This window comes from Anopheles merus, chromosome 3L, assembly GCF_017562075.2.
Source record: "Anopheles merus strain MAF chromosome 3L, AmerM5.1, whole genome shotgun sequence".
In the NCBI taxonomy this organism is placed as follows: domain Eukaryota; kingdom Metazoa; phylum Arthropoda; class Insecta; order Diptera; family Culicidae; genus Anopheles; species Anopheles merus.
In genome coordinates, this window is record NC_054085.1 from 9,579,369 (window position 1) to 9,605,341 (window position 25,973).

The 25,973-nt window shown below is 46.4% G+C and overlaps 4 protein-coding genes across 7 annotated transcripts in view; 2 read left to right on the forward strand and 2 right to left on the reverse strand.

Annotated features, from left to right (window-relative positions):
• The first annotated feature begins 263 nt into the window (after window positions 1-263).
• Window positions 264-9,904, forward strand: LOC121598682 (phosphatidylinositol 4-kinase alpha). Of its 4 annotated transcripts, none has more exons than XM_041925874.1 (14): window positions 264-447; window positions 541-754; window positions 880-1,641; window positions 1,710-1,916; window positions 2,072-2,134; window positions 2,633-2,733; window positions 2,804-2,966; window positions 3,550-4,036; window positions 4,747-4,975; window positions 5,041-7,686; window positions 7,983-8,103; window positions 8,177-8,736; window positions 8,818-9,064; window positions 9,154-9,904. In XM_041925874.1, exons 1-14 carry the CDS (start codon window positions 358-360, stop codon window positions 9,537-9,539), a joined length of 6,276 nt encoding a protein of 2,091 aa, XP_041781808.1. In that variant the 5' UTR covers window positions 264-357; the 3' UTR covers window positions 9,540-9,904. The 4 variants fall into 4 exon arrangements, with proteins under 4 accessions (XP_041781808.1, XP_041781810.1, XP_041781811.1 ...); XM_041925876.1 differs by having other exon boundaries at window positions 4,756-4,975; XM_041925877.1 differs by lacking the exon at window positions 2,072-2,134.
• Window positions 9,905-9,943: 39 nt separating this feature from the next.
• On the reverse strand, window positions 9,944-12,487 carry LOC121598683. Its single transcript, XM_041925879.1, has 6 exons — window positions 12,328-12,487; window positions 12,010-12,247; window positions 11,826-11,926; window positions 11,651-11,761; window positions 11,514-11,567; window positions 9,944-10,345 (listed from the first exon to the last, which is right to left on the reverse strand). The coding sequence occupies exons 1-6, from the start codon at window positions 12,358-12,360 to the stop codon at window positions 10,019-10,021; spliced, it is 864 nt and encodes a 287-aa protein (XP_041781813.1). The 5' UTR covers window positions 12,361-12,487; the 3' UTR covers window positions 9,944-10,018.
• Window positions 12,488-12,602: 115 nt separating this feature from the next.
• Window positions 12,603-14,458, reverse strand: LOC121600545. Its single transcript, XM_041929228.1, has 5 exons — window positions 13,876-14,458; window positions 13,590-13,806; window positions 13,427-13,521; window positions 13,264-13,341; window positions 12,603-13,191 (listed from the first exon to the last, which is right to left on the reverse strand). The coding sequence occupies exons 1-5, from the start codon at window positions 14,152-14,154 to the stop codon at window positions 12,763-12,765; spliced, it is 1,098 nt and encodes a 365-aa protein (XP_041785162.1). The 5' UTR covers window positions 14,155-14,458; the 3' UTR covers window positions 12,603-12,762.
• An 86-nt stretch (window positions 14,459-14,544) lies between these two features.
• LOC121600543 (serine-rich adhesin for platelets) overlaps window positions 14,545-25,973 on the forward strand; it is a 62,985-nt gene continuing 51,556 nt past the window's right edge. Inside the window, exon 1 of the mRNA XM_041929225.1 lies at window positions 14,545-14,622. The gene's annotated coding sequence lies outside the window, so the exon portion shown is untranslated. The remainder of the gene's footprint in view (window positions 14,623-25,973) is intronic.

Here is a 25,973-nt window from a genome sequence, read left to right on the forward strand (position 1 = left end):
GACGTTTTGGCTGTGGCGCACGGTGTGTGCTCGACTGGTCTAATGAGATATTGATGTTGGGGAATTAATTTTATTGAACCAAAACGAATGATAAATAATTAAATAAAAATATAAAAAGCAGAATTTAAAAATTTTGAACATTTTTCACATCACTATTTGCTTTTCGTTTGAAAATTATAAATTCGTTTTTTTCCTCATTCGAGTACACTGCTCGAATCCGCTGTGCCGTCATCATCCAAATGTCAACACACGAAAAAAGTAAATAAAAAAACGGGATCGAAAATTGGACCAGTCAGGCACACAGGCAGAGCAGAGTGAAGCTGATAAAAGGCAGCGATAAAAATATCCTCCGCAGCCATGGTGGGAAATGAGCGCTTTTCCTTCCAAAAAACCGTCCAGTGTTTGGCCCGTGTACTGGCCATGATAAAGCCCACGCCATGGGAAAAGGTATGTAGCTAGCTGTGTGTGTCCCCCATCGAATCGCTGGAGCCCCTGAGTCATTCTGCTGTGTTTCTTGCTGCTGTTGGTGTCTTTTCGCAGGTGCAAACGCTGTTCAAGTACTGTCCGCAGGAAAATGCGGCCGGAGTGTTCTGTCTCGATGCCCGGGCCCAGGATGCGGTCATCGCCCTCGGGCTGTACTTCCTGGAGAGTGGCTATCAGTATCCGAAGGAAATCATCCCCTACCTGCTGCGGCTCGCCAAAGCACTCCCGAAGGCCGTATGGATCGATGACGTCAAGCCCAACAAAATCGATAGTGAGTGTTAAATTCTGCCCTGCCACCCTCCCGGAAGCAATTCCCTTGGTGGTACTTGGTGCATGGTGGTGATTTAATTAACTTTACGCAATGTGTATCACGTTACAAAACGCGCCTTGTTACAGAAATACCTACGGCGGAAAAGTTTGCCTTCTGCCTGAACAGCTTGCTGTCCGACATTGCCGTCGGATGTCCAGAGCATCGCGATGAGATCATCCTCATCCAGGTGGAGGTGCTGACAGTCCTAACGAACATGATCAAGGGCAGCAAGGAGAGCAGCACGCTGCCCCCGATCATCCTATGTAAAGCGACCGTTCCATTGCTGCTCGGACTGAGCCGCTCGATGGGCCGCTATGCCGCGTGTGACCCGCCCCTACTCTGCCGACTCTTTCCAAAGGATGAAATACTCGTCGTAAAGTCGGCCGAAACGCCCCTTTCCGCGGACGCGAAGGACAGCACAAGCGTGAGCCAGTTCCGCTCGATCATACCACGATCGATGTCGGGCAGCCTGTCCGTCGATGCGGGCGAGACGGAAAAGTCAATCCACAGCAGCCGGAAGAAGCTCAGCTCGTTCTACTCCGTGCCGTACGATCCGACGACGTACTTTTTCGCAAAGTATGGCTCCAGCTTTAACCAGTTCCCGAACATGCGTTTCTGCGACTCGATGGAGAAGAACGATCGGCTCCAGTTTCCGATCAACCATCTGCAGACGATCTTTGCGCTGGCGAAGAAGCTGCTGACGAAGGAGACGCTCGAACATCTGGACGAACAGGCGGGCGATATATACGCGCTGAATCAGATCAAACCGTACGGGTATAAGAGCTTCTCGGAAACGATCAATCTGGTGATGGTGACGTTGCTGCGCGAGATACTGCAAAATCAAACAGGTGAGAGGGGTTTGAGGCGAACGGATTAGAAGAATCGATTACTAATACTGCTTTCCATTAAATTGTAGACTTACCGACACCCTTCACGAAGGATGTACAGGAGTTTGTTAAGCGCCTGTTCCTAATCGGCCAAACCGAGCTGCAAAACAAACAGCACGATGCCATCGATCGTGTGCGTGATCCTAGCAACATCGTCGTCAACAAGTACAAGATCAACGTGATGGCCAATGCGGCGTGCGTCGATTTGCTCGTCTGGGCGATCGGCGATGAAACAGGTACGGTTTGAGCTTAACCCGGACATCCAAACACAATCTCACACCGTAACACACACCTACACACACACATTGCTCATTGTATTTACCTAAAACACGGTACAATCGGCCGAACACTCCTTTCCGCACTCTGACCACCCATGTTCTATTGGTTCCAGTCGACAACTTGTGCGACCTGCTAACGTATCTGCAAGAAAGTTTATCGTTCACGATGGGTTTAGGTGATTTTGGTGGTTTGGTTTCTTTCGTTTTCTTTTTTTTTTGTTTTATTTGCGTTGCCGAGTTTGATTTGGTTTCATTTGATTTGATTTCTGATTGATTGATTGATTGATTGTGTTGCTGCTCTGTGTCCTGTTCATATATATGTATATGTTGCCTTATTTCTTTCTTATTTTACTTCTGTTTCTTTTACTTGCCTTCATTGCGTTGTTTTATACATAATGCCCGTGTTTCATGTTGCTACAGTTTTGTCGGGGGATTTCGCTTTGGACAGGTGGAAGGGTATGTTTTTTGTACAAATGAACAAAGAAAAAAAAAACAACGAAAAAATGAACTCACAACACGCAAAGCAATGCGGTTGCTGCCTGGTTGTGTTGAAGTTGATCCTCTCAACCTGCTTCTGTCCGATTTGATTGCGCAACGCTCTGCTCGGATGAGAGTTGATAGCATTTTTTGGAGTTCGGAAATCATCTAATCGGAAACCTTTCTCCCACATACAGAGGCCGATAAGCTGTGCAGTCGGCTGTACCAGAAGCTCAACTCGGTGCTCGGCCACAAGGTGGTGATGGATCATATGCCGCTGCTAATGGTTTGCTTGGAGGTAATGTATTTTACCCATTTAATGTAAATTTTTAAATTGACCACGTGTTTGTGTGTGTGTGTGTTTGTAGGGATTAGGCAAGCTGGCGCAAAAGTTCCCCAACATTGCGGGCACCTCGATATCCTACCTGCGGGATTTCCTGGTCGATCCGAGCCCAATCTTAACGAAGCTTCACGTGCAATCGCAAGCACAAACGAAGAAGGACAAAGAGAACGCTCCTTTCCGAATCGTGGGTAAGTAGCATTGAGCGGGGCATTTAAACTAGAGTTGGGTTTTATGAATCTTGCGTTGAGATTCATTCATATCAATGAGTGATTCTAATCTCGTATCGAATCTCTAAAGATTCATGAATCTCTCTTGTCGGAAGAAGATTCATGAATCTCCAAGGATTTATGAATTTTGAAAGATTCCCGAATCTTTTAAGATTAATACATCTCCAGGGATTTATGAATCTTTTAACATGAATGATTTCCAAAATATTGTAGTTGCGCGATCCTATGGTACAGTGGTTAACTCGCACGACTTAACAACCATGCCCGTCGTAACAAAACAAACTTGTACAAACAACAATATCGTTACGTTCATAACAAGCTCAAGCTCTATCAATCTTATGAGTCCCTTGAGACTCTTGAATCCCTGGAGATTTCTGAATCTTGCCAACCGAGATTCAGATTCATTGAATTGAATCATTGATAATTTCAAAGATTCATTCAGAGTCATGTATCTGAATCAGATTTATCCAACACTAAGTTTAACCCCTTCTTTCCCCAAACAAAAAATCTAACAATGCTCTCCCCATTTCTCTGCTTTCTACAGTACAAGGCTCCGATTTCAAAGCGTTCGATCACGCCACCAAACCGAAAGGACTGACCAAGTCCGCCCAGGAAGCATTCGAAGCGTTGCGCGATGCAGCGATCGAAAATCTGAGCATCGCGCTACGGGCAGCACACGCCCTCGACCAGTACTGTGTGCCGGCCCTCGTAGCGAACGTGTCCAACCGTCTGTTTACCGCCGAAAAGCAGGAAAGCGAATCGAGCCTAGTGTCGCTCAACATCATCGTAATGCTGGGGCACGTGGCGGTCGCGCTCAAGGACACGCCGAAAACGACCAACAACATATTGCAGTTTTTCATCCAACGCTTTTGCAAGGTACCATCGGAGCAGAATGTGCTGATCGTCGATCAGCTCGGTTGCATGATCATCTCCAAGTGTGAGCCGCAGGTGTTTGAGGAGATTATGAAAATGTTCTCGCGCGTCACCGTGCAGGCCGCGTCGCTCGCTTACTCGACCAATCCGGAGCAAAGGTAATGTGTGCGAGGAGACGAGTAGGCTTTTCTTGGGGAAGAATGCCTCCTTCTTTCAATCATTCATTCTATATCCATTCTACGTGTGTGTGTGTGTGTGCTCTAATTGGAATTCATTTTCGATCTTTCACTGTTTTCGTTAGCATCATGCATATCATTTCATTTTATGTAAAAATTTCCTCTTTTTATTTTTTCTCCTCAAATCATTTTTTGCAAACTAACTATATCACCTGCCGAATCTTCCTCTACAAATGATATTATTAAGTATCTCAAGACATTTCAGACTACATCCTCTTCCCTTTCTCCGTTTCGTTGATCTTCTGTTGCATGCTACGTACTCTTTCTATCTTCTGCCTGCGTCTGTGTCTACTTTCTTCTCCATCTCCGTACACCCGAGTGACTGACCCGGCTTGTTGGTGTGGTTGTTTGACTCACCCCGGAAATGGAACTCATCCCTCACTAGTGCGTCAAGAGAAGCGTAACAACACAGACCACTCGGTGGTCAAGATTTTGCATTTTGTTGTCGTTTGCCCAATTTTTGTTTTTGCCACTCTCTTTGTCATCTGTGTTTCGTCTGAATCAGTCATTTAAAATTTTCAAAATTTTTGCTTCCGCCACGGTACACCACCACGACCCCCACCATCACCTACACCTACACTTCCGTGCTGCTGTGCTGCTCGTTGTGTCGGTGTTTAAAAAAAACGAAACAGTGTTTACAGGAAATCGTACCACCACGTGTCGGATGCGGTCGTTAATGCGCTCGCGAACATTGCCGCCAACATACAGGGCGAGCTGGAGATGCTGGACCTGCTCGGGAAGCTGCTGGAGCTGTTCGTGCAGATCGGGCTGGAGGCGGAACGGTCCTCGGACAGTACGTCCGGTGCGCAGAAGGCTAGCTCGAGTGCGGGCAACCTCGGCATGCTGATTCCAGTGATTGCGGTAAGAGGAATGCTTCCATTTATCCTCTTCTTTTCAAAACATTAACCGTTTGTTTCCTTCCTCAGGTCTTGGTGCGACGACTTCCACCGATCAAAAACCCAAAGCAGCGCCTGCACAAGCTGTTCAAAGACTTCTGGCTGTACTGCGTGGTGATGGGCTTCACCAATTCGCGCCTCTGGCCGTCCGACTGGTACCAGGGCGTGCAGCAGATAGCGGCCAAATCGCCCCTGCTCATCTCCCAAACCGCCCACCGGTCGGAGATGCGCGAGCTAAACTACACCTCCGCCATCCGGTCCGGTAGCGTTAGCTTGATGGAGCTGCGCAACCAAATACTGCTGCTGCTCGACCACCCGCCCGCGGACATCACGGCCTGCATCAACAAGCTCACGTTCGCGCAGTGCGCCTACCTGCTGAGCGTGTACTGGCTGGAGATATTGCGGGTGGAGAACGCGTCTGAGCCGAGCCTGGAACCGATCCTGAGCTACCTGTGCGATAATGCGCTGCTGAAGGACAAGTACGGCATGTGGCAGTGTGTGCGCTGCATTGGCGATCAGGTGTTCGAGAAGTTCCGCAGCGTGCTGCTGGCGCAGGACTCGGTGCGCGAGAAGGTGCTCGAATCGCAGGCGATGCTGCTGCTCGTCTACTTCAACCACATCCACAAGCAAATTCAGCTGGTGGCGGACCAGTACCTGTCCCAGCTGGTCGACAAGTTCCCGCACCTGCTCTGGAACCGGAAGGTGCTGTGGTGCATGCTGGACGTGCTGCAGCTGCTAGCGTTCTCGCTCACGCTCGACCCGAACGAGGAGACGCCGACGCTGCGTGTCAACTCGACGCCCTACACGCTGCAGCTGATGGATAGTTTGCCGGCGCGGGAAAGCCGCGTGAAGGATTTCGCCGACCGGTGCCAGGGCATCGTGAATGAGGCGATGAAATGGGCACCGAAATCAACGCGCAGCCATCTGCAGGAGTACCCGAATCAGGTGCCATCGACGAGCCTTTCGAACCACAGCGGCTTGGCGCTGGCCGTTGATTCGATTTTGCACACGTGGGTAGCGAACGCAACGATTCCGACGGCGACAAAGCGACCGCACTGCGTTAACAGTGACACTTCGAAGTTTGTGTCGGTGCTTTGCTTGCGCAGCAAGTACGCGGGTGAGATTTCCGGCCTGCTGTCCGTGCTGGAGGATGAGGAGAAGAAGGGACTGGCCGATCGGCTCGTGCGGGACGTGTGGGACGCTTGTGCGGAGAAGAGCGACCCGAAGCATCGTGGAGCGTTGTGGCGCGCGACCGCCTACTTGATACTGTGCTCGAGCGCTAACCGGAAGCTGCTGCACGCGATCTCCTCCTCGCAGGTGCAGCTGTTCACCGAGAGCGCGATGGAGACGGCGGTCGAGTGCTGGCAGTGGATACTGACCGCCCGGCAGGATCTGGAGCTGTGCTTCATACAGGAGATGGTGACCGCGTGGCAGACGACGTTCGACAAGCGCATGGGGCTGTTTTCGGAGGAGCACGATGTGACGAGTCCGCTCGCTGCGTACGAAGGCTGCCGGTTGGTGCCGAAGCCAATCGTCGTTGCGCCGCATCTGATCTGGCTGCAGCTGCTATCGGAGATGGTCGACACGGCCAAGTACTGCAACCGGGACAAGGTGGAAATGTTTTGTATGCTGCTTCACCGCTGTCTACCGTTCAGCAGGGATTTCAAGCAAAATCGGCACATCTCCACCGTGGGGTGCCGGTTCAAGCTGCTCCAGTGTGGACTGTCGCTGCTGCAGGGCAACACTATTCCCAAATCGCTTGCGCGTAACATACTGCGCGAGCGGATCTACGCTAACGCGCTCGATTACTTCTGCGGGCCGCAGCTCTGCCCGAGTCAGCCACGCGAGGCGCTGCTCGAGGACATTGCGATACTGCTCAAGTTCTGGCAGACGATGCGCAGCGAGAAGAAGCATCTCGTCGCGTCGGAGGTGAGCGATTACGAGCTGCACACGGCGTCGGTCAATCTGTCCGTGCAGAAGGTGTCGCTGGATACGGTTTCGCTGGCCGGTAGTGAGGTGGCCCGTTCGACGAGCAGCGGTAATGCCGGCTGGTACAACACGATCCCGCACTCGACGTCGACGCTTTCGAAGCGATCGGCACGCATCAAGCGTCCACCGTACCCGAAGGATGCGTACGATAAGGATTACATGAAGAAGCGCAATTTGATCCTGGAGCTGCTGGCCGTTGAGATTGAGTTTATGCTGATTTGGGCCAATCCACTCGCCCTGCCCGAGCTGCAAATCCCGGGCGAAGAGTCCGTGGCGGAGTGGAGGGCACGTCCGATGAAGCTGAACGTTTGGCGTGACTTCACGCGGTTGGCTTGGTCGTACAATCCGGCGCTGGCAGTGTTTTTGCCTCAGCGCATCCGCAATGCGGAAACGATCGAGGACGAGGTGACCCGGTTGGTCTGTTCGGACCCGATGGCAGCGGTGCACATTCCCGAGGCGCTCAAGTATCTCGTCACCACCAAGACGGTGCTGAACGAAGCGCCCGAGCTGGTGTACATGCTGACGTGGGCGCGGGTGAACCCGATACAGGCGCTGTCGTACTTTTCGCGCCAGTATCCGACCCATCCGCTGACGGCGCAGTACGCGGTGAAGACGCTCAATTCGTACCCGGCCGAAGCGGTCCTGCCGTACATTCCGCAGCTGGTGCAAGCGTTACGACACGATACGGTAAGCCGTTAGAGGGACATTCTTGGTTAGGAGTATTCTTCTTCTTCTTCTTTGGCTCAACAACCGATGCCGGTCAAGGCCTGCCAACACACTTGTGGGTTTGGCTTTCAGTGACTTATTGATTTCCCCCCATAGCAGGATAGTCAGTCCTACATATGGCGGCACGGTCTATTTGGGGCTTGAACCCATGACGGGCATGTTGTTAAGTCGTACGAGTTGACGACTGTACCATGAGACCGGCTAGGTTAGGAGTATTAGAAAAACGAATAATTTGTTCGTTTTTTGCCCTCTTCCAGATGGGTTATGTGACGGAGCTGATCAAGCACATCTCCAAACGGTCGCAAATTGTGGCCCACCAGCTCGTTTGGAACATGCAGACCAACATGTACATCGACGAGGAGATGCATCATCGTGACTGTAAGGAAAAGCACATCACTTTCCTTTTACTTCTTTTTATTCTTTTCATTATTTTCTCTCATTTCCCCTCCAGCACTTTACGACGCACTGGAATCGCTCTCGCAAAACATCATCTCGTCCCTGTCCGGCCCGGCCAAGCGGTTCTACGAGCGGGAGTTTGATTTCTTCGGCAAAATTACGGCCGTCAGCGGCGAGATTCGCTCGTTCCCGAAGGGCCAGGCGCGCAAGAAGGCCTGCCTGGAGGCGCTCAGCCGCATCAAGGTCCAGTCGGGCTGCTACCTTCCCTCGAACCCGGAAGCGATGGTGCTCGACATCGACTACAACAGCGGCACACCGATGCAGAGTGCGGCGAAGGCGCCGTACCTGGCCCGGTTCCGCGTGCAGCGCTGCGGCATCACCGAGCTGGAAACGATGGCGATGGAGGTGTCGAACAATCCGGACTCGCAGATCGACGGGCCGCGCCTCAACTCGCTTGGGCCGGAAGCGTGGCAGGCGGCCATCTTTAAGGTCGGTGACGATGTGCGGCAGGACATGCTGGCGCTGCAGGTGATCTCGATCTTCAAGAACGTGTTCCAGCAGGTTGGGCTGGAGCTGTACCTGTTCCCGTACCGTGTCGTCGCCACAGCGCCCGGGGTAAGTGGAGCGGAAATTGGTGTGATATCGTTTGAATTTGTCTATTAATACTCTTTTGTTTCGCTCCTTCCCCCACCCCAGTGTGGTGTGATCGAGTGTGTGCCGAACGCGAAATCACGCGACCAGCTGGGCCGGCAGACCGATTTCGGGCTGTACGAGTACTTCCTGCACCAGTACGGGGACGAAACGTCCAAAGAGTTCCAGTCGGCCCGCAGCAACTTTGTCAAATCGATGGCCGCCTACTCGGTGATCGGGTACCTGCTGCAGATAAAGGATCGCCACAACGGCAACATCATGATCGACAAGGATGGCCATATTATTCATATCGGTAATATATTCGCTCGCTCTCGAAAAAATCTCCACTTTATTGGTACATTTGGAACGAACTTTTATTCAATTTGTTTTCCCTCTTTTTAGACTTTGGCTTCATGTTTGAATCGTCCCCGGGTGGCAACATTGGCTTCGAGCCGGATCTTAAGCTCACGGACGAGATGGTGATGGTGATGGGGGGCAAGATGGAGGCGGCCCCGTTCAAATGGTTCTGCGATCTGTGCGTCCAGTCGTTCCTCGCGATCCGCCCGTACCAGGACGCGATCGTGACGCTGGTGTCGCTGATGCTCGACACCGGGCTGCCCTGCTTCCGGGGGCAAACGATCACGCTGCTGAAGCAGCGGTTCGTGCCGACCAAGAACAGCAAGGAGGCGGCCGCCCACATGCTCGGCGTGATACGCAACTCGTACCAAAACTTCCGCACGCGCACGTACGACATGATCCAGTATTATCAGAATCAAATTCCATACTAGAAAGTGGGACGGCTGAAGGGGGGTGTCAGGATAAGGGGAAGAAATTGCCGTATAAATTAATCCATTCGTGTTGGGCTTGTAGGGTAGGGTGCTGGAAGGAGGGGTTCTACGTTTATATGTTGTATCGTTACCAAAGGTAAGTGTTGGGGAAGGTGGGGGTGGGTCATTGCGTAGGCAAAAACAACGACAAGACCGCACACCGTGCGCGTGTCACTATGGATCAAATCTGTTTAATAGTGTGATTTAGCCAATTGTCGGTGTGGTAGACATGTATTACTCTTGTTACTATTTTCTCTCTCGCGCTCTCATTGTTGAAACGAAGGATAACGAAATCCTTAAAATACACGGAACATAATCCTTCACAATTTGTGGGGTTTGTGGCGTCTGCTAAATGCTCGTCATACATTCGAAAAACAACTTAATAATACTCTATTTCCTTACACACTACTGCTGCTGCTGTGCGCCTTCCTTGGAAGCTATCATTTTTTCCCATCGTAAGGCACACCGAACTGCTTCTCGAACGCGTGCTTCTGCGCCTTCGCTATTAGGTCGTGTATTTGGATGCGCAGCTTTCGCTTCGTCTTGGCCGAGAACTGTTTCAGCAGCAGCGCCACACTGTGCCCGTATATCTCGTCCTCGTCCTGTGTGTGCAGTATATTGCAACCGCGCACCTCGCCCGGGGCCGGTGACGGCGAGCGCGACCGTGGTTCCGCCTTGACCGCAACAAATTCCGGTGCCATGCTGTAGCGCGGCTTGGCAATCAGCTTGGACTGCTTCACTGGCCTAATCAGTGCGGGGGGTGGTGCCTGTTTTTTTTCGAGAGAGGAGTGGGGGGTAATGGTGAGTGAAATGAAAACTTTCTATCAGTGCTGCAAAATGTCACTATCAATGTCATAAAAAAATCTGACTGAAACAAACTCCATGTCAGCGTCACGTACTCAATTGTGATAACCAGATAACAGTGATACTCAAAGTCAGTTCAGTTCTCAGTTCTGCAAAATGGCACTGCAAATCACATCAGTTCTGCAAAATGTCACAGTCATAGTCGTGACAAATTCCGGCTGAAACAAAATCCATGTCAGCGTCACGAGTGATGATTCTACTGAGATGATTAGCGATGAGACTCAAACAGTTGGTGCGACCATCACATGCTTGGTGACATTTTGTGCAACCAACTCTTGGTCAGTCACTTGGTCGCGACATTTTCAGTCGGTGATCATCACGATCATCATGGGGGATATGCGGTGCTTGCGAGTGGTCTCAAGCAACAAAATGAGCATGTTTTCTCGCTCTGTTTGACCCGACAGACAATCAAAGCAGGCGAATCGAGAAAGCATGCTCATTTTTTTGCTAATGACACGTCAAGTATATTCCAAGAATGATTATCACAGACAGTAGATGTCGTGACCAAGTGAGTGACCAAGAGTTGAGTGCTAAGCAAGATGTCATCAAACATGTGATCGGTCCATCAACTGTTTGAGTCTCACCTCGGACCATCTCAGTTGTGTACGTGATCTGATTTGAGCTTCATTTCAATCATGAGTGTTGGTGACTGACAACACTGCAACACTGTTCACAGACAGAAAAAATAATAATTATGATTGCACCGGCATTATAGGGTTTTACAGGGGTTATCAAAGTTGTAGGACACTTCCTTGACACATTCTTATGTGAAGTGAACTACATACGATCGAAATTGGGCTCTGGGCATCCCTTTTGGACAGGCTCCTTGGAAATTCCTATGGGATTTGTCCAACAAGGGTGCTATAGAGTCCAATTCCCATTGCATTAAGTTCATTTCGCGGTATGATGCACTTTCATTGAGTGTTAGCAATGAACATCAAGCTACCACGGATATGTTCACTGTTCATTGTTTTCGTTGGTGAACATCTCGTGATGCTCATGAGATTTTGCAGCACTACTTTCTGTACGGAAACTGTATTCCTCTTTCAGGGTTGATCGCAAAGTACTTACTCGTTTAATCACTAGCTCACCCACTTCTTGCGTTGTTGTGGAGCTTGTGGGCAGCTTGAAAAAAAAAAAAAGATTACAAATAAAAAGTTATTTATAAGATAGTGTTGAATATAGTAGTCTTTCATTTGCACTCTAACCTCTTCTGAATTCGATTCCTCCATGCATGCGTCCTCCAGTTTCGTCCGTTTCGATGGACTTGTTTCGCCTTCATCCTGGTCTGCTCGCGGTAGCCGGATCCTTGTCGGTGGCTGAAATTGTATTTACGACACGACTAGAGAGTTTGCAACAACAGCAAAACGCCGGCACACTTACCGCTATCATAGGACTGTCTTCTAAACCTTCCAGCTCTTCGCTTACCGTAAACAGCATGGCCGAAAAGTAGGGCCACTTGATGAACGGCAGCCGGGTGTCAACTGGGAAAGGGAAAAAAAACGCAAAAACCCTTTTTAGCAAAACGCCGATGGAAAACTAACCGCAGTGACCGCTTCGCACTTACTGCCAGCCGCATTCCTTTTCCGTATCGTGCATCGGTACTGGCGCATCGATGAGCGTAGGGAGGCCCATTTTTCCACCAGATCGTCCGCACTGTAGCCCAGCTTGACGGAAAGCTCGCCCCAGGCCGTGTCACGCACATGCTTGTCCTTGTGGCCCTCGTCGTTGCGATCCCATAGACAATGGTGCTTTTTGAGCTCCTCAATGAAGTAGAGCGTCTCTTCCCGTGTCATTTCTATGCTCTGGAAAAAACAAAACAAACAAACAAAGAGTGTTGGAAATGGTTCTGCAATTTGCTTGAGCGACCGAACTTTGCACTCACTTTTTTCTTGCGCGGCTTCACTGTTCTGTTCATTTTATATTAGTTTTTTTTATCACCTTTTGTTAGAATTCCGGCGTTAATTTATGGAATGCGTGCAAAATAATTCGCCCAAAACCAGCAGAAGGAGAAAAGCGATGACAACAAAGTGTCCGTAGTGGATGTAAACATTCCACTGATGACAGATCAAAGCCAAGACCAAGGTTATGAGTGAAAGGTGTGTCGATCAGGGTGTTTATGAATGTGAATAGGAAAAGAACAAAGGATCGGTTTGAGTTGTTGAAGTTTTATTTTCATTTGTTATCCAATTATTTTCATCTTAATTCCATCTTCATTCCATATCTGTCACGAGCTGTGTTTCCTTTCCATATTTTCAGAGTTCAATCAATTAAAATAAGTCATGTCATTCGCGTATCATCTGCTTGTACTTGTTTGCCATTAGTCAAATGAATCTCCGAACTGTTGCTCGTACTGCCGCTTCTGCGCCTTTACGATCAGGTCGTGAATTTCAATCTGAAGCTTTCGTTTCACTGGAGCCGGAAACTGTTTCAGTAGGTACGCTACGCCTTGTACGTAGAAAAAGTCTTCATCCTGTTCGCCGACGGCATGCGGTTGAATACTGATCGAATGGTGCGTTTGGTTGCGAGGAATCTGTTTCGGTTCGGGAGGGCGAGCTGAACATTCTTCCAATCTCTCAACCTCATTGTGAGCGGCAGCGAAATCGGGTGGCGGTGCTGGTGGAGATGGTGAATCCATTGCCGGTTCATTTTTTACTACACCATCGACGGGTGGCTCGGGTTGATTCAATGCCGTGGGAGGGTTGTCTTGCATCGGTTGTCGTTGTGTGACGCTGTTTGGAAATAGGTTCTGTGGAAATATTCGAAATAGAAGCGTATGTTAAAGCACACAACGATCGAAGGAAATGTTTATAAATAGTACCCTTCGCATTTTTAGCTTCAATTTGCGCACTGGATTAATATTGTTGGGACCTTTGCACACCACACGCATCTTTCGAGGCTGTAAAAGTGAGAGAGAATTTATAGCGAAATGTTGTCATAATCAACTGGTGCTTTCGTTACTGGTCCCGCTTGCTTTTACTTACATTTATACTGCTCTGTTCTTCGTCGTCGTTTGGCCCGTCCAGGAATTTCATGGCTGGAAAGTACACCCAGGTTACCGAGTCGGGTCCAACAGTTCCTAAAATTAAGCACAGCACATCACAAAACATTTCTACTCCATATGTAACACTCGAGAAGAAGCCTTACTGCAACGCATTTTGCATTTCCTGTACGAGGACTGCAGCGATCGCCACTTTTCCATCAGATCGTATGCGCTGCAGCCCACGGTTTGCGAGACGGTCTCCCACGCTTCGTCCCGGCTCGGCTGCTGGTTGTTGATCCTGTACGTCCGGTCCCACAGGCACCGATGCTCCCGTATGACCGAGATGAGATTCAACGTTTCGTCCTCGGTCATCCAGATCGTCTGGAAAGCACAGCACAGGTCCAATGGTGAGAAGGATGGGTAAAACTGAAGTGCACTGGTTCCACCTACCTTCTTCCGTGATCGCTTCCTTGTCTCGTTCATTGCCGAAATAGCCGGGAAACAAGTGTGTCCGAAATAATCGTTTTGTACGGGTAGGGAGCAATTGTTTGGCTCAGTATGCAATGTAAACAAACGAAACATTCGGCCTTTGACGTTTCTCGGTGTGCCAAGGTGTATGGAGGCAAGATGTTTTAGCTGGCTCAAAACTAAGATTTTTATAATTTTCTTCAATTTTTTGAGTGCATACATATGGTATTGGATGTTATAAAAAAAGCCATGAAACACCATTTACCATCAATTTGGGAATAAATACAATATCCGTGAGAATTTGAGCATAATTTTAAATAAAAATAAAACAATTATTAAAAACTCTTTCAACTAAATTGAAGTTAAAATTTCCCCGTGTGGATCACTACCATTCGTTGGCTGCTCAAAGTAGGATAAAGCGAGACAAAAAGCTCCCTAGTATGGTGCACCTCACTCTCGCACATTGTAGAAGCCGCCACTTCTACAGCATCTTTCGATTCCTCTCAACATCGCTGTCTTTTTCTCTTTCTCACACACAGTTTTGCGTTTATCCTCGCTCGCCAAACCAGCACCGCAGCACTATGGGAAGGCACGCGCAAATCGGTCACAATCCGAGAGAGCGTAGAGCATTGCAGAAAAAACAAATCCGATTCTGTCGTATTTCTGCTCTCGCCTCGTACGCGTCCGGTTCGTAGTCGTAGCGTGCTCCGCCGTGTTCAAACAGAAAAAGTAAAGTTCTCCAGCGTGTGTGTGTGTTTTTTCCTCTTACAGCGGGAAATTAATCGCATTTCGTAGCATTAATTTGAGCGGGAAGGGGAAAGAAAACAGTAAACGTTTCTTACATTTTACAAGGTGCACTTGAGGGGGGAAATTTTGTGGAGGTTTGGTGGCTTGTGGGGTGTTATTTTTCCAGTGCGTAAAAACGGTGATTTTATATGTTCTGTTGATGTGTGGAAGTGTGTGTGGTGACAGTTTTTTTTTGAAAACGAAACAAATTAAATTGCAAACCCCCAAAATCCTTGCAATTCAGGTTGTATGTGTGTGTGTGTGAGTGTGTGCGCGCAATGCAATAAAGTGCAACCTATCAAGTGCATACAGATCGCAAGCGATGCATGGTGGCGTTGAGAGCAAATATCAGCAGCAGCAGAAGCAGCACCAGCAGAGTAACCCGTTTACGACCATATTTAGTAGGTTGGTACAGTGTATTAATCCAATTGCATACATTTTCCACCAGCCCCACTTTTCGCAAATATTTCCCCACATTCTTCCCCCGCCCATCTCTCTCCCATTTTTGCTGCATCGTCGTCCGGTCCGGAAATGCAACCGCGTGCATCAACGAAAACGTGAATGCGTTTGCCGTTTTTTTTTCTTCTGTTGCTTTCTGTTTGTTGCAGCGTTGCCTACTTTGGGTCGGTTATTGTTGTTGCTATTTGCTGGTGCGCATCGTATCACCTTTCCCTTGGCCCTCGCAGGCGATGCGCTGGTGGTTGCGAGTTGCGAGGGAGGAAGCTGCGTGTGGTTGTGCGTTTTGTTGCGCTTCGTTTCGCTAAGTGCATTTTGTGCTGCACTTGAAATGGAAGAGACGGAAGACAAGGAAATATCGAAAAAGGGAGAAAGATGTGCTTTTGTGCCTGCCTGTCCGTGTGTATGTGTTAGTTGGTCAAATGGTTGCATGGTGTGCATGTGCAGTTGCTGCACGGGATGGAATGGGAAACGGGAAGAAAAATTCAAGGCCCAAACCAAGATGCATCACGCGCTCTCTCTCTCTGGACGGCGACTGTGCACTGTGCATGTCCGTGTGTGTGTTTGTGTTGAAAGAATCATATGGCATCCGGGATGGGTAAAGTGAGTGGATTTTTGTATCTTCCAAAGACCCCTGTGAAGGCTGTGGGCTGCAGGAACCAGAGAAGGGAAAACAAAAGCGATAAGAAAAACGGAAACCAAAGTGTAGAACGTCTTACCCGACCGAACACAGACCCCCAACAAAGTTTGTCGTCAAAGTGGCCGTAAAGGAGTGAGAGATGAGAAAGCAAAGGCATGTGCGAGGCGGCTCTTGATCAAAGTGTGCGGCGATGGCGACAATGATGATGATGATGGTGTGTGCGATAGTACATGAGCACAGCGACAAACGGTGCCTGAATTCGATAATTAAAGTGTCAGCTAAAAATGCAGCAGACTACAGCAAGAACTTCATTCCTCTTGTTCCTCCTCCAACCAAGAACAACAATTAGCGCATATTGCAAAACAATGTTCAACGAGGCGCAAACGATGTTCTTTTCGCACACGCAGTGCCTGCTCCTGAGATAATTATTGATAAGAAAGTTGCCAAATTACGAAACAAAAACAAACCACAAGAGAAAACGCACAAAAAGAGCACTCGAACTCGGCAGATAGTAATCGAGAGGAAAAGTTGCTCCAATCGTGACCTTTTTGCGCGTAGAAAATGACGTCTGTTTTTCCTAGCTAACGATGAGGCAAAACAAGCAGGAAATCTTTCATCGTCAGTTTATTATTTTAATCGAACGAAACCATTCCTATTATTCGCTCTTTCTCTCTCTCTCTCTCCCACTCGATCCCTCAATGGCATGGCCAAGGACGAGTTTATTTGTTTTCCACTTAATTTTCCCCCGTTCCCATGTCGTTTGATCTTTGCTAATGACCGGGGATAAGCAGACCACGCGTGGAAGGTTGGCATGGAAAACCCCATACACCATTTTCCATACAACCGAGGGGGAAAAAGTAACACGCATATTATGACTTTATTTTTTTTTTTTTTGGGTTTTTTGTTGGGAGAGTAAAACACTACCCAAACGCAGCACAGCATCCGAGGGGAATTTGCTGCCAGCTTCTCTCCAATTTGCTCGTGGAATTTCTTTGTGGCAACATCACGCACAAACAAAACGGCCAGTGTGTGTGTGTGTGTGTGTTGCACCCCAACTCGATCCAAGCAAGCCACCCCGGTTGGGGGTCGTTTTTTTTTGCTACGGCGACTGCCTGTGTTCCAGCGCGTGTTCCAGGTTCTCGCGTCTCTCTGCTAAGTTCAAGGTCAGAGTTGGCTAGGGTGAGATGAGATGCTGCGAGATGCTGCCGTGAGAATGAGAGATAAGGCAGCGCAAGGAGAGAGAGAGAGAGAGAGCGAGTGCGAGCGTACAGTTGTTGAGCCAGAGCAAGTGGAAAATGCGTAGCATAGGTTAGGGGTGTTTCAATAGAATGTCGCCTCCGGGTGGGGACCGACAATACCGAGACTTCCTGTTCTGATCCTGTTTGTTTGTTTTTTTTTTCATTCTTTTTCTCCCCTGGTACCGTGGGAAATGCCAACTCCTGTGAATGAACTAGCGAGTGAGAAAGGGGAACTCGAAACTCAATTATAGGCAAATCTTGTTATATGGATCCAATCAACCGCTTGCAAAAAAAGCTTTTACAATCCTCATACTTTGAGGAGGAAATGGCGAGAAAAAGGTGTGCATGTGATTCATCCATTGGAAAATTGGAATCAATCACCAATTTCCACGGGGCCCTGTGGGATGGAAATTTGCTTTTCAACGTGTCATCGATACCAACAAACCCTGAACCCTTGGAGCTAATGTGTTTCGTTCGAAACGGAGAGCGAGAGAGACAGGGAGAGAGAGGGCTCTGTTTTTGGGGGTAAGTTTTCCAAAGATTTTTGTTTTGGGTCTAACTTTTGATGGAATTCTTCCGCGAGGGAAAGTTTTCACTTGGCACAACACAAATGCCACCACCATCTCCTTCAGTGACCTTAACGCTGGGACGATACTGGCAAGTTCCACGGTACGTAATCGATACGTGGGCTTGCTATTTGTTCGCGAAAATCGTCTCTCTGGAAGGGTCTAGTTAAACCTAGCGAAAGAGAAAGGGAAGGAGCAAGAGAGAAAGAGAGAAAGAGAGAACTAGGGAGAGTGAGAAGCATGGAAAAAAGTCGGTCCCCAATTCTGGAATGCGACGCACTTCTAGGGTTTCGGATGTGGAAAATAATGATAAAGGGGGACGATGGGATTGTGGGGAAACCGGTGTGTTGTTATTTTACAGTGTCAGAGTGTAAGCGAAGGAGCGCGTAACTTTTCGAGGGAAGATTTTGTTGGGCCAGAGAGTGTTACTTGAGAAGGATGAATATACAAGTAGCTACGAGAGTATCCTGTATTTACATTTTAATAGAGAAAGGATAAACAAGTGCTTATTCAATGAGATAAGAGATCTTCTAATAATCTTCTCCTAATTTGCTGTCATAACCTCGTTGTTATCTCATCTTCTTATATATTTTTATTTTAAATTTACTTAACCCTACTCTTTTGATTAACATTATTCTCTTGTTAGTTAGATAAATTTGTTATATTTCACTCACTCAGTACCTAATTTCACTTGAATGAGTCATCCCAAGTCTTTCCTATGTTGATAATGCCATAAGAAATCTGGAATATGCTATAAGGACCGCTGAAAACGAATGCGTACCTACAGTTATAACTAAAACCAAATTAATAAAACTTGATCCAGAAACAAAGAACTTGATCACTAAAAGAAATGATCTGAGACGACGTTATCAACGATCGGGCGATATCATTCTAAAACAGCAAGCGGCGATGCTGGGCAGAATAATCTCATATAGAGTTGCTGAAATACGTAACAAGAACTTTGGTGACCATCTTGGAAAACTTGATCCACGCTCAAATGCTTTCTGGAAGATTGCTAAAGTCTGCAAGACGAAACCTAAACCAGTCCCCCCCTTTGTAGTTAATGGGCAAACGCTTATATCATCTGCTGAAAAAACCGACTCACTCGCGAAGCAATTCGTCATCGCACATCACATCGGTGAAAACATCAACAGCCGACATGAACCATTGGTCTCATCCACAGTTCTTGATCTCGATCAGCCTATGGGATCCACCCCATCCGTAACCAGAACAACAGTCAATGAAATTAAATTTGCGTGTAAAAGCCTAATAAACATGAAAGCACCAGGTTTTGATTCCATATTTAACATCCTCCTTAAGCGGCTTCACACCCGCGCAATCGAACTACTGGCTAATGTGTTCACGAAATGCATGGAACTTGGCTACTTTCCAGACGGTTGGAAATGCGCAAAGGTTATACCCGTCCTTAAACCTGGAAAAGATCCGACATTACCAGAGAGCTACAGGCCCATTAGCTTGCTGGCAGCTTTAAGCAAACTCTTTGAGAGAATTATTTATTGGCGGCTAAAAGATGCAATTGAAGAGTTATGCATCCTTCCGCCTGAACAATTCGGGTTCCGATCAGGACATTCTACAATTCATCAGTTAATACGTCTACGAAACACCATAACAAACAACAAGAGAGACTCAAGATCCACGGCCGTCATCTAGTTGCATTTTGAAAAAGCTTTTGACAATGTCTGGCATGATGGCTTGCTCTATAAAATGCAATCCATCTTAAATTATCAAAACTGTTCAGAGCTATCTATCGCAAAGGACTTTCCGAGTCACCTTAGGGAAACAAACCTCTGGTATTACCAGCGTCCCAGCTGGAGTCCCCCAAGGGAGCATCTTGGCTCCCATTCTATTCACCATTTATCTTTCGGACCTACCATCTCTCCCACATTTCTGCAATCTGTTTCTTTTTGCGGATGACACTGCCATTGCAGTCAAAGGCAGAACCATATTAGAACTCAAAAATAGAGCACAGAAATGTATAAATATCATATTCCAATACATTCAGGATTGGAAATTAAAGCTAAATGAAAGTAAAACTCAAGCCATTATCTTTCCACACAAAATGCGGTCCACACTCCTTAGACCAACAGGTCATATGGTTAAAATAGGATACACTCCTATTAGATGGACAAAGACAGTCAATTACCTAGGAATAACGTTTGATCATAAGCTACTCTTTCGCGACCATGTTCAAAATTTAATAACAAAAAACACCATCTTTGTTAGAAAACTCTATCCGAAGATCCAAACTCTCCCAGGATAACAAAATTGCAATTTACAAATGCATCATCTTACCAGCTATTACATATGCAATCCCGGTCTGGAAAGACTGTGCTAAAACCTACCTTAAAAACCTTCAATCAAGCCTTAACAAAATACTACGAATGATCCTTAATGAAACGTACGGCATCAGGACAACACATCTTCATAACAAAGCCAACACAATTACCCTTGAAGAAATAGCCTTTCAAAATAGTATTCGTATACAAACTAACAGTCGTTTGTCAGATCATACTTTGATTAGAACTCTATTTGAATAAAAATTAGGACTGATATAGGTATAGGTTAATTAGGTTAGTTCATTTACTTTAAGTTATCATTCAATCAACTAAATTCTTCATCATATTCTCCAAAATACAACTGCCTATAGAGCAAATAGAAGACAGCGCTGAAAAACAAAAATGTTGTATCTCGCGAAAACTGTACTCATTCAAACCGTGAAAAAGAAAAGAAATAAAGAAAACATTTAACAACAACAACAACAACAAGTCTTTCCTGGATAATAATCCAGATTGGAATTGAATACACGACTTGCTGTACGCGGAACCAACCATTAGCCAATGATACTAAATGAGCGCTCGTTATTGTTTTCGTTTAATATGAATATGAATGCACGCAAAAATTCGCTACCTGTGCATTGGCTTCTAATTGGCTCTGCAGTGACTATAAGTACTGTAAATACTTATTTTTTCATCCACTTGAAGATCATTTTATTTATCATATTATTTCATCGCACTCCATTTTGATCCTGTAATGAAATAAGATAACACTTTATTTATATTTAATAAAAACGATTACGACTTAAGCGCTATCGACACGTTACATCTCTATTGAATTAAGACCATAATCACACGAATAAACTCCTCATTATCGATGCAAATGGCGACGCCACACGCTTCAACCCATCATTCTTTAGCGCAGTACTGTGCTCGTTCGCTTATAAATTACCACTTACAGAGGGTGCTCTTTGTTTATGCTGTTTTTACTTACTACTACGCAGCACTCTAACTTCGTAAGTCGTGCTTAAATTGTGAAGCAGTAGCATCCAATGCTTGACTGACGATCATCGGCCAGCATTCGATTCTAAGAATCACCCTGATAGCTGACTCACTCCTTACTCGCGTCCTCAGAAGCTCGCTTTGTGTTATAGACCGATCAGAAGGGCTGTAAGTGTACAATTTGCGTGTCGCGCCGCTAGGCGTTTGGTGCGACGAGGACCGTAACGGATCGTAACCAAGCGATCGTCATGTTTGCTTCATTTGCTGTAACTGTGTTCGAGACGTTTGTGCGCTCGCAGCTGGCGTCCAAAGATGGAGCGAAAACATCTCGCGAATGAGCAGTTTTTTTTAAATTTTATCATTGACGGTGCCGTTTTGGGCTTGAGTGTTTTGCATGGTGGTCAGTTCCTCGACTGACCAATCGTGAGTCATGTAGATGTTTGCTGTTCTTGGCGACCTTGATCGATGAACAGCTGGTTCTATAAAGCAGGCAGCGAGTTTTGAATGCAGCTGATGCATGTATGAGGACTTGTTAATATCATTCATTTCTGGGATGCCTTAACCAACGCGATGACTTACAATATGAAACAATAAACTCGTGTTTTTTTTCTAATCCACTTCCCTGCAACACTGGCACACACTACTTCAAACAACAACGTCTATTAGATAACAAAGTCCACATTCTTCCCGTTCCGAACAATAAACCATTACACCGTCTTTCCCTGGTGCCCTCGTGAAACACCAGATAAGCCTCATTTGCGAAAATAATGCGTACTTTCGATGGGATTTGTATCTAATACCCTCCAAAACCCCTCGATACTTCGGTGTAACTAACACAGACGGCGGGTGCGACAGGTCATCTGCCTTTGTAGCTTACCCTGTGTAGCCTGTGTAACCTAGTAAGTCGGTTCCGGTGCTGCAAAAAAAAAAAAAAAAAAAAAACAAAAAACAAAAAAACACCGTTGCCATCCCCGTTCAGCAGGATGTGGCAGCGTAACGTGATAGCCGATCGTCCGTTACCGTTGCTTGTAGCATAATTTATTTACCTTTTTTACTGTCAATACACTGTAGCATTTGGATATGGGCCCTGGCGTGTGGCTTCAATCGATTCTGTTGCGCCGATGACAAACACACACGCAAAACACAGTCGACACAGCATGAGTCTTCTTCTGCATTTGGCAGACACGGCGCTTGGCTCGCCGCATGACGTGCCGGGACATCGTTTTAATTGAATTTCGCTCACACTTCTCTCAAGAACTCAGCGCCAGTATGTGTTTGTGTGGGTTTTTCTTTGGTGTGAAATTTTCCCTTCCCAGGAACGGTCAGGAAAAGTGTTTTGGATAAAATTCAGCAACACGTTCAGCTTCTTGATACATGCAGAACGACTGGGTAAAAAAAGCACACACATTCCTGGAATGTGAGTAAGCAGCAGCTCGTTAGCACGATCTGTCATCAACCGTGAAGTGCGTGCGCCACCCCCTACCCCAAGATGATGGGGAAGAAAAGAAGAAGCAGCAAAGTAAAGTCGTGAGCGCGTTCGAGATGAAAAATCCACCGAAAAGCGGTTGCTCGGGGATTGGATTGTTCCATCCTCGAGTTGTGTTTGGCGCTTTTGACAGTCTTGCACTTCGTCGTTTGTTTTCGGGAAAGAAAACCGCTTTGTGTGAAAATCCATTACAAGAAGTGTGTGTGTGTGTTGTTGGGGCATCTTATGCCAAATGAAAATTTGGTGGAGGTGTGGTTCCTCCTTTCCCTTCTCAAAGTGAAGAGGAAAAAATGTAAAAACGGTTTGCAGCTTGTTTGACTTTGGCGGCCCTTAATTTTCGATGATTCATTCCAATTGCACAAGAGAGTGAGCGAGCGAGATGTTTGTTTATTGCTACAGCAGCACAACCTCACACACAGACAAAAATGTTGATTAATATTTGGAACCAAAACATGGAAAACCATTTCCCATAGTGATGGGAAAAGAAGTGGTTTGGGCGTGGGCTTTTTTGACAAAATTGTTGGGAAATAACACATTCCCGCTTGTTGACAGTGCAACAACATCGTGTGTTATCGTGATCTTTTAGCGCTGGCTAGAAAATAACAAGATGGATAATTATGGCGATAAATTATGTAAATAATTGCCTCGAGGTGAGGACTGGTGAACGCATCCCAATTCTATTGTTTCGGTAACGATTTATCTGTTGGAAGTGTGGTATGATTTCAGTTGATTCTTGCACTTTGGTTTATGCAATTGTCATTACAATGTTTGAATGTTTTATACAATCAGTTCAGTTTTTTATTTCTTAAAAGTTTCTGTATTGAAACAGATTTTAAAACGAATAGACAAATAGACAAGAAACTATATTTCATTTGATAGAAAATTACAATTTATGACTGCTTTTAGTTGTGTGATCGAACGAGACGCATTATTTTCTTCATCTAAACATAAAAACGAGAACAAAAATAATTAAACAAATGTGATTAGTTTCAAGCTATTCTCAATAAATTGGTCTTAAAATAAAAAAAAAATCATACAATTGCTTTTATTTTTTTTAAATACATTAAAATAAGCTTATTGAACATTTTAAACAGATTCAAATACTACTGTCATAATACTTCAATCTATCAAACTGTGTTCAATACTGTCAAATTTAAACACGAAACGTTTGTTTTCCCGTTTAATAGTCCACTCTACTGCTTCCGTTCAGCTTCCGGCTTGACTATTTCCTGACTCTTGTACACTGTCAAATTGTGCCCCACCGGGCAATGATTTACAACCCAACCTACAAAGCCCGTCTCAAGGAGCACGGAAAATTGTACGGAAAACCCGGTGCAAGATATCTTGCAGCAACTGCCGCGCTTCTAGCTGCGGATTCGGAAGATTTCGCCCGCGCACTGCGTTTGGTACCCGACGACACGCACGCGTTTGTATGTGTTTACTCTTTCCGCTACTTATTGGTGGTGCTATTAATTTTTACTGCCCGCCCGACGGTGTGGGGGTTTTTGTGGTCCAGTTTTTCTTCCAATCGTGCACAATTTTGCCGTTTCATCCGCGACTCGAGCTCCCTCGCGTGCTGTGCGAAGTGTCCCCCGCTGCGAAGTGAAAAGCAGCGACTTGTTTGTTTTGTGGTTTCAAAATTTCCCTACGCCTGATTAGCGCCCGCACCTTCGGTAGAAAGTGAACCCACTTTTGATCGACAAAAGGGCACGAAAAAATGGAAATTTGTTTAGGGAAGCCAGGGCAGCGGCGCCCGGTTGTCAGCGAGCCTCTTGATTGCCGATCGAGCCCGCCCTGAATCTATTGTACAATCAAGCTCGTTCGTTATTGGCGGCTTTATTGGAAGCCCAGCCAATAAATTTAACAGCCAGCAGCCCGGGAAAAGGTTGTACTAAAAATCGATCAATCGATCACACGGTGGTGTGGCGAATCTCGTCGTTGCTGGTTTCGTTGCGTTTGTGACGAGATGAGACTGTACTTTCGAATGGACAAAACAAAAAGGGGTATACCTCGCGAGTGGGCAGAAAAGTCGGCGACAGTCAGACACACGATACGATGGGAGCGGGGCAGGGCAAGAGTAATGAGCGATTTGGCTGGCACTGGCAGCCCAGGTCCAGCGTTAGAAAGTGATCGTAAACGGTTCGAACGACGATCGGTGTGCAATATTGGTGAAAATGGGTCTCCCAGTGGGGTAGTGAGACGGTTTCTAGTTAATAAATACGTTTTTGCCCCTCTTAAAGAGCTTTAATCAGTGTACAGAGGCTGCCGATTGCCGTTTCGTGGTTTGAAAGTTCAATTGTGGAAGTAATGCGATGTATGAATAGTGCAATTGACCCAATATTAGGCTTTGAGTTGGCTCTTTAAATTAAAGTGCATTTTGAAGTAGGCAAAATATTAATCAAAAGTCATTTGCCTATTTTTGGGCACCAAAAGTTCGTTGGGGTTTTATATTTTAGAACATATTATGTATAAATTATTTTTTACATGACATTTCCTATTTTTAATTTGGCCATTTGCTGCTCTTTACTCTTCTTAGTTGTTGTATGTATTTGACATTTTCATGGTAATCTGAAAATAATATTAAAAAATAAGAGATAATCTCCTTTACATCAAAATTCTTCTCAACACCAAACGTGACCATCTCCAACAAATCCCAATCCAATTGCCTATTCCGGAAGGGCTTCTCGCGATACCTTTCAGTTTACCAACTTTTAGCAACGATCGCCCCATAATCACTCCCTCGCGAACGTGACCAGCTTTTCATGGATACAGGACAAAAAAAATCCGTAATAACATTACGACCCAGCCAGCTTCTTCCATGTTGTACAGCGTTTCGTGTCGATTTTTTGTTGCCAAAGCTCTGCCAAAGTTGCCCGAATTTATGTAAGCAACACAGATCGTGCCCAGTGTGATGTAGTGAAACGCGGCCAAGATTTACAACATAAACAGAGGAGAGAAGAAAAAAATCAGACAAGAAAACAAACAAGCCTCGCGCAACGATGCTGGCGCAGGGCAAACAGAACACTTCACGAATCAATCATGCTTGAATTTAACTTACCCGCTCCCCGTTCCGCACACACCCTTCGTGTTCGGCTTTTTTGCCTTTTGGGAAAGCTTTCCTTTGATTGGACGGATTTTTCCAACCAACACTTTCAATTTTCATCCGCGTTACATAAACATAAACACATAAATCGTGATCCTTCACGATCGCGATGGGCTTGATTGCAAAATTCGTCTACGATCGAGACACGATCCGTACCCCGATAGCGAAACTGATGTGTCTGTGTGTGTGTGATGGTTGGAAAAGGCGAAAAGCTAATTACGCCCCGAAAAACGTTTTGTGGAAAAAATAATCACCCTCAAGTGACTCATCCGGTTCGATGTTCGTGTGATCGCTTTCTGCATTTTTGAGGGATCATCATGGGTTTTCCATCGTCTCATCTCCATCGCCATCAATCGTGATTTGAATTGGTTTATCCACACACGCACCAACGGAAGTATTTAAAGGTTTGCTCTGCCTGAGGGGCTTGCTTATTCCCCACAACTCAGTTAGGTGGTTGCAAAAATTGCGTAAACTTGCGTGCTGTAATACTTTGGCATCATCGCTATTGG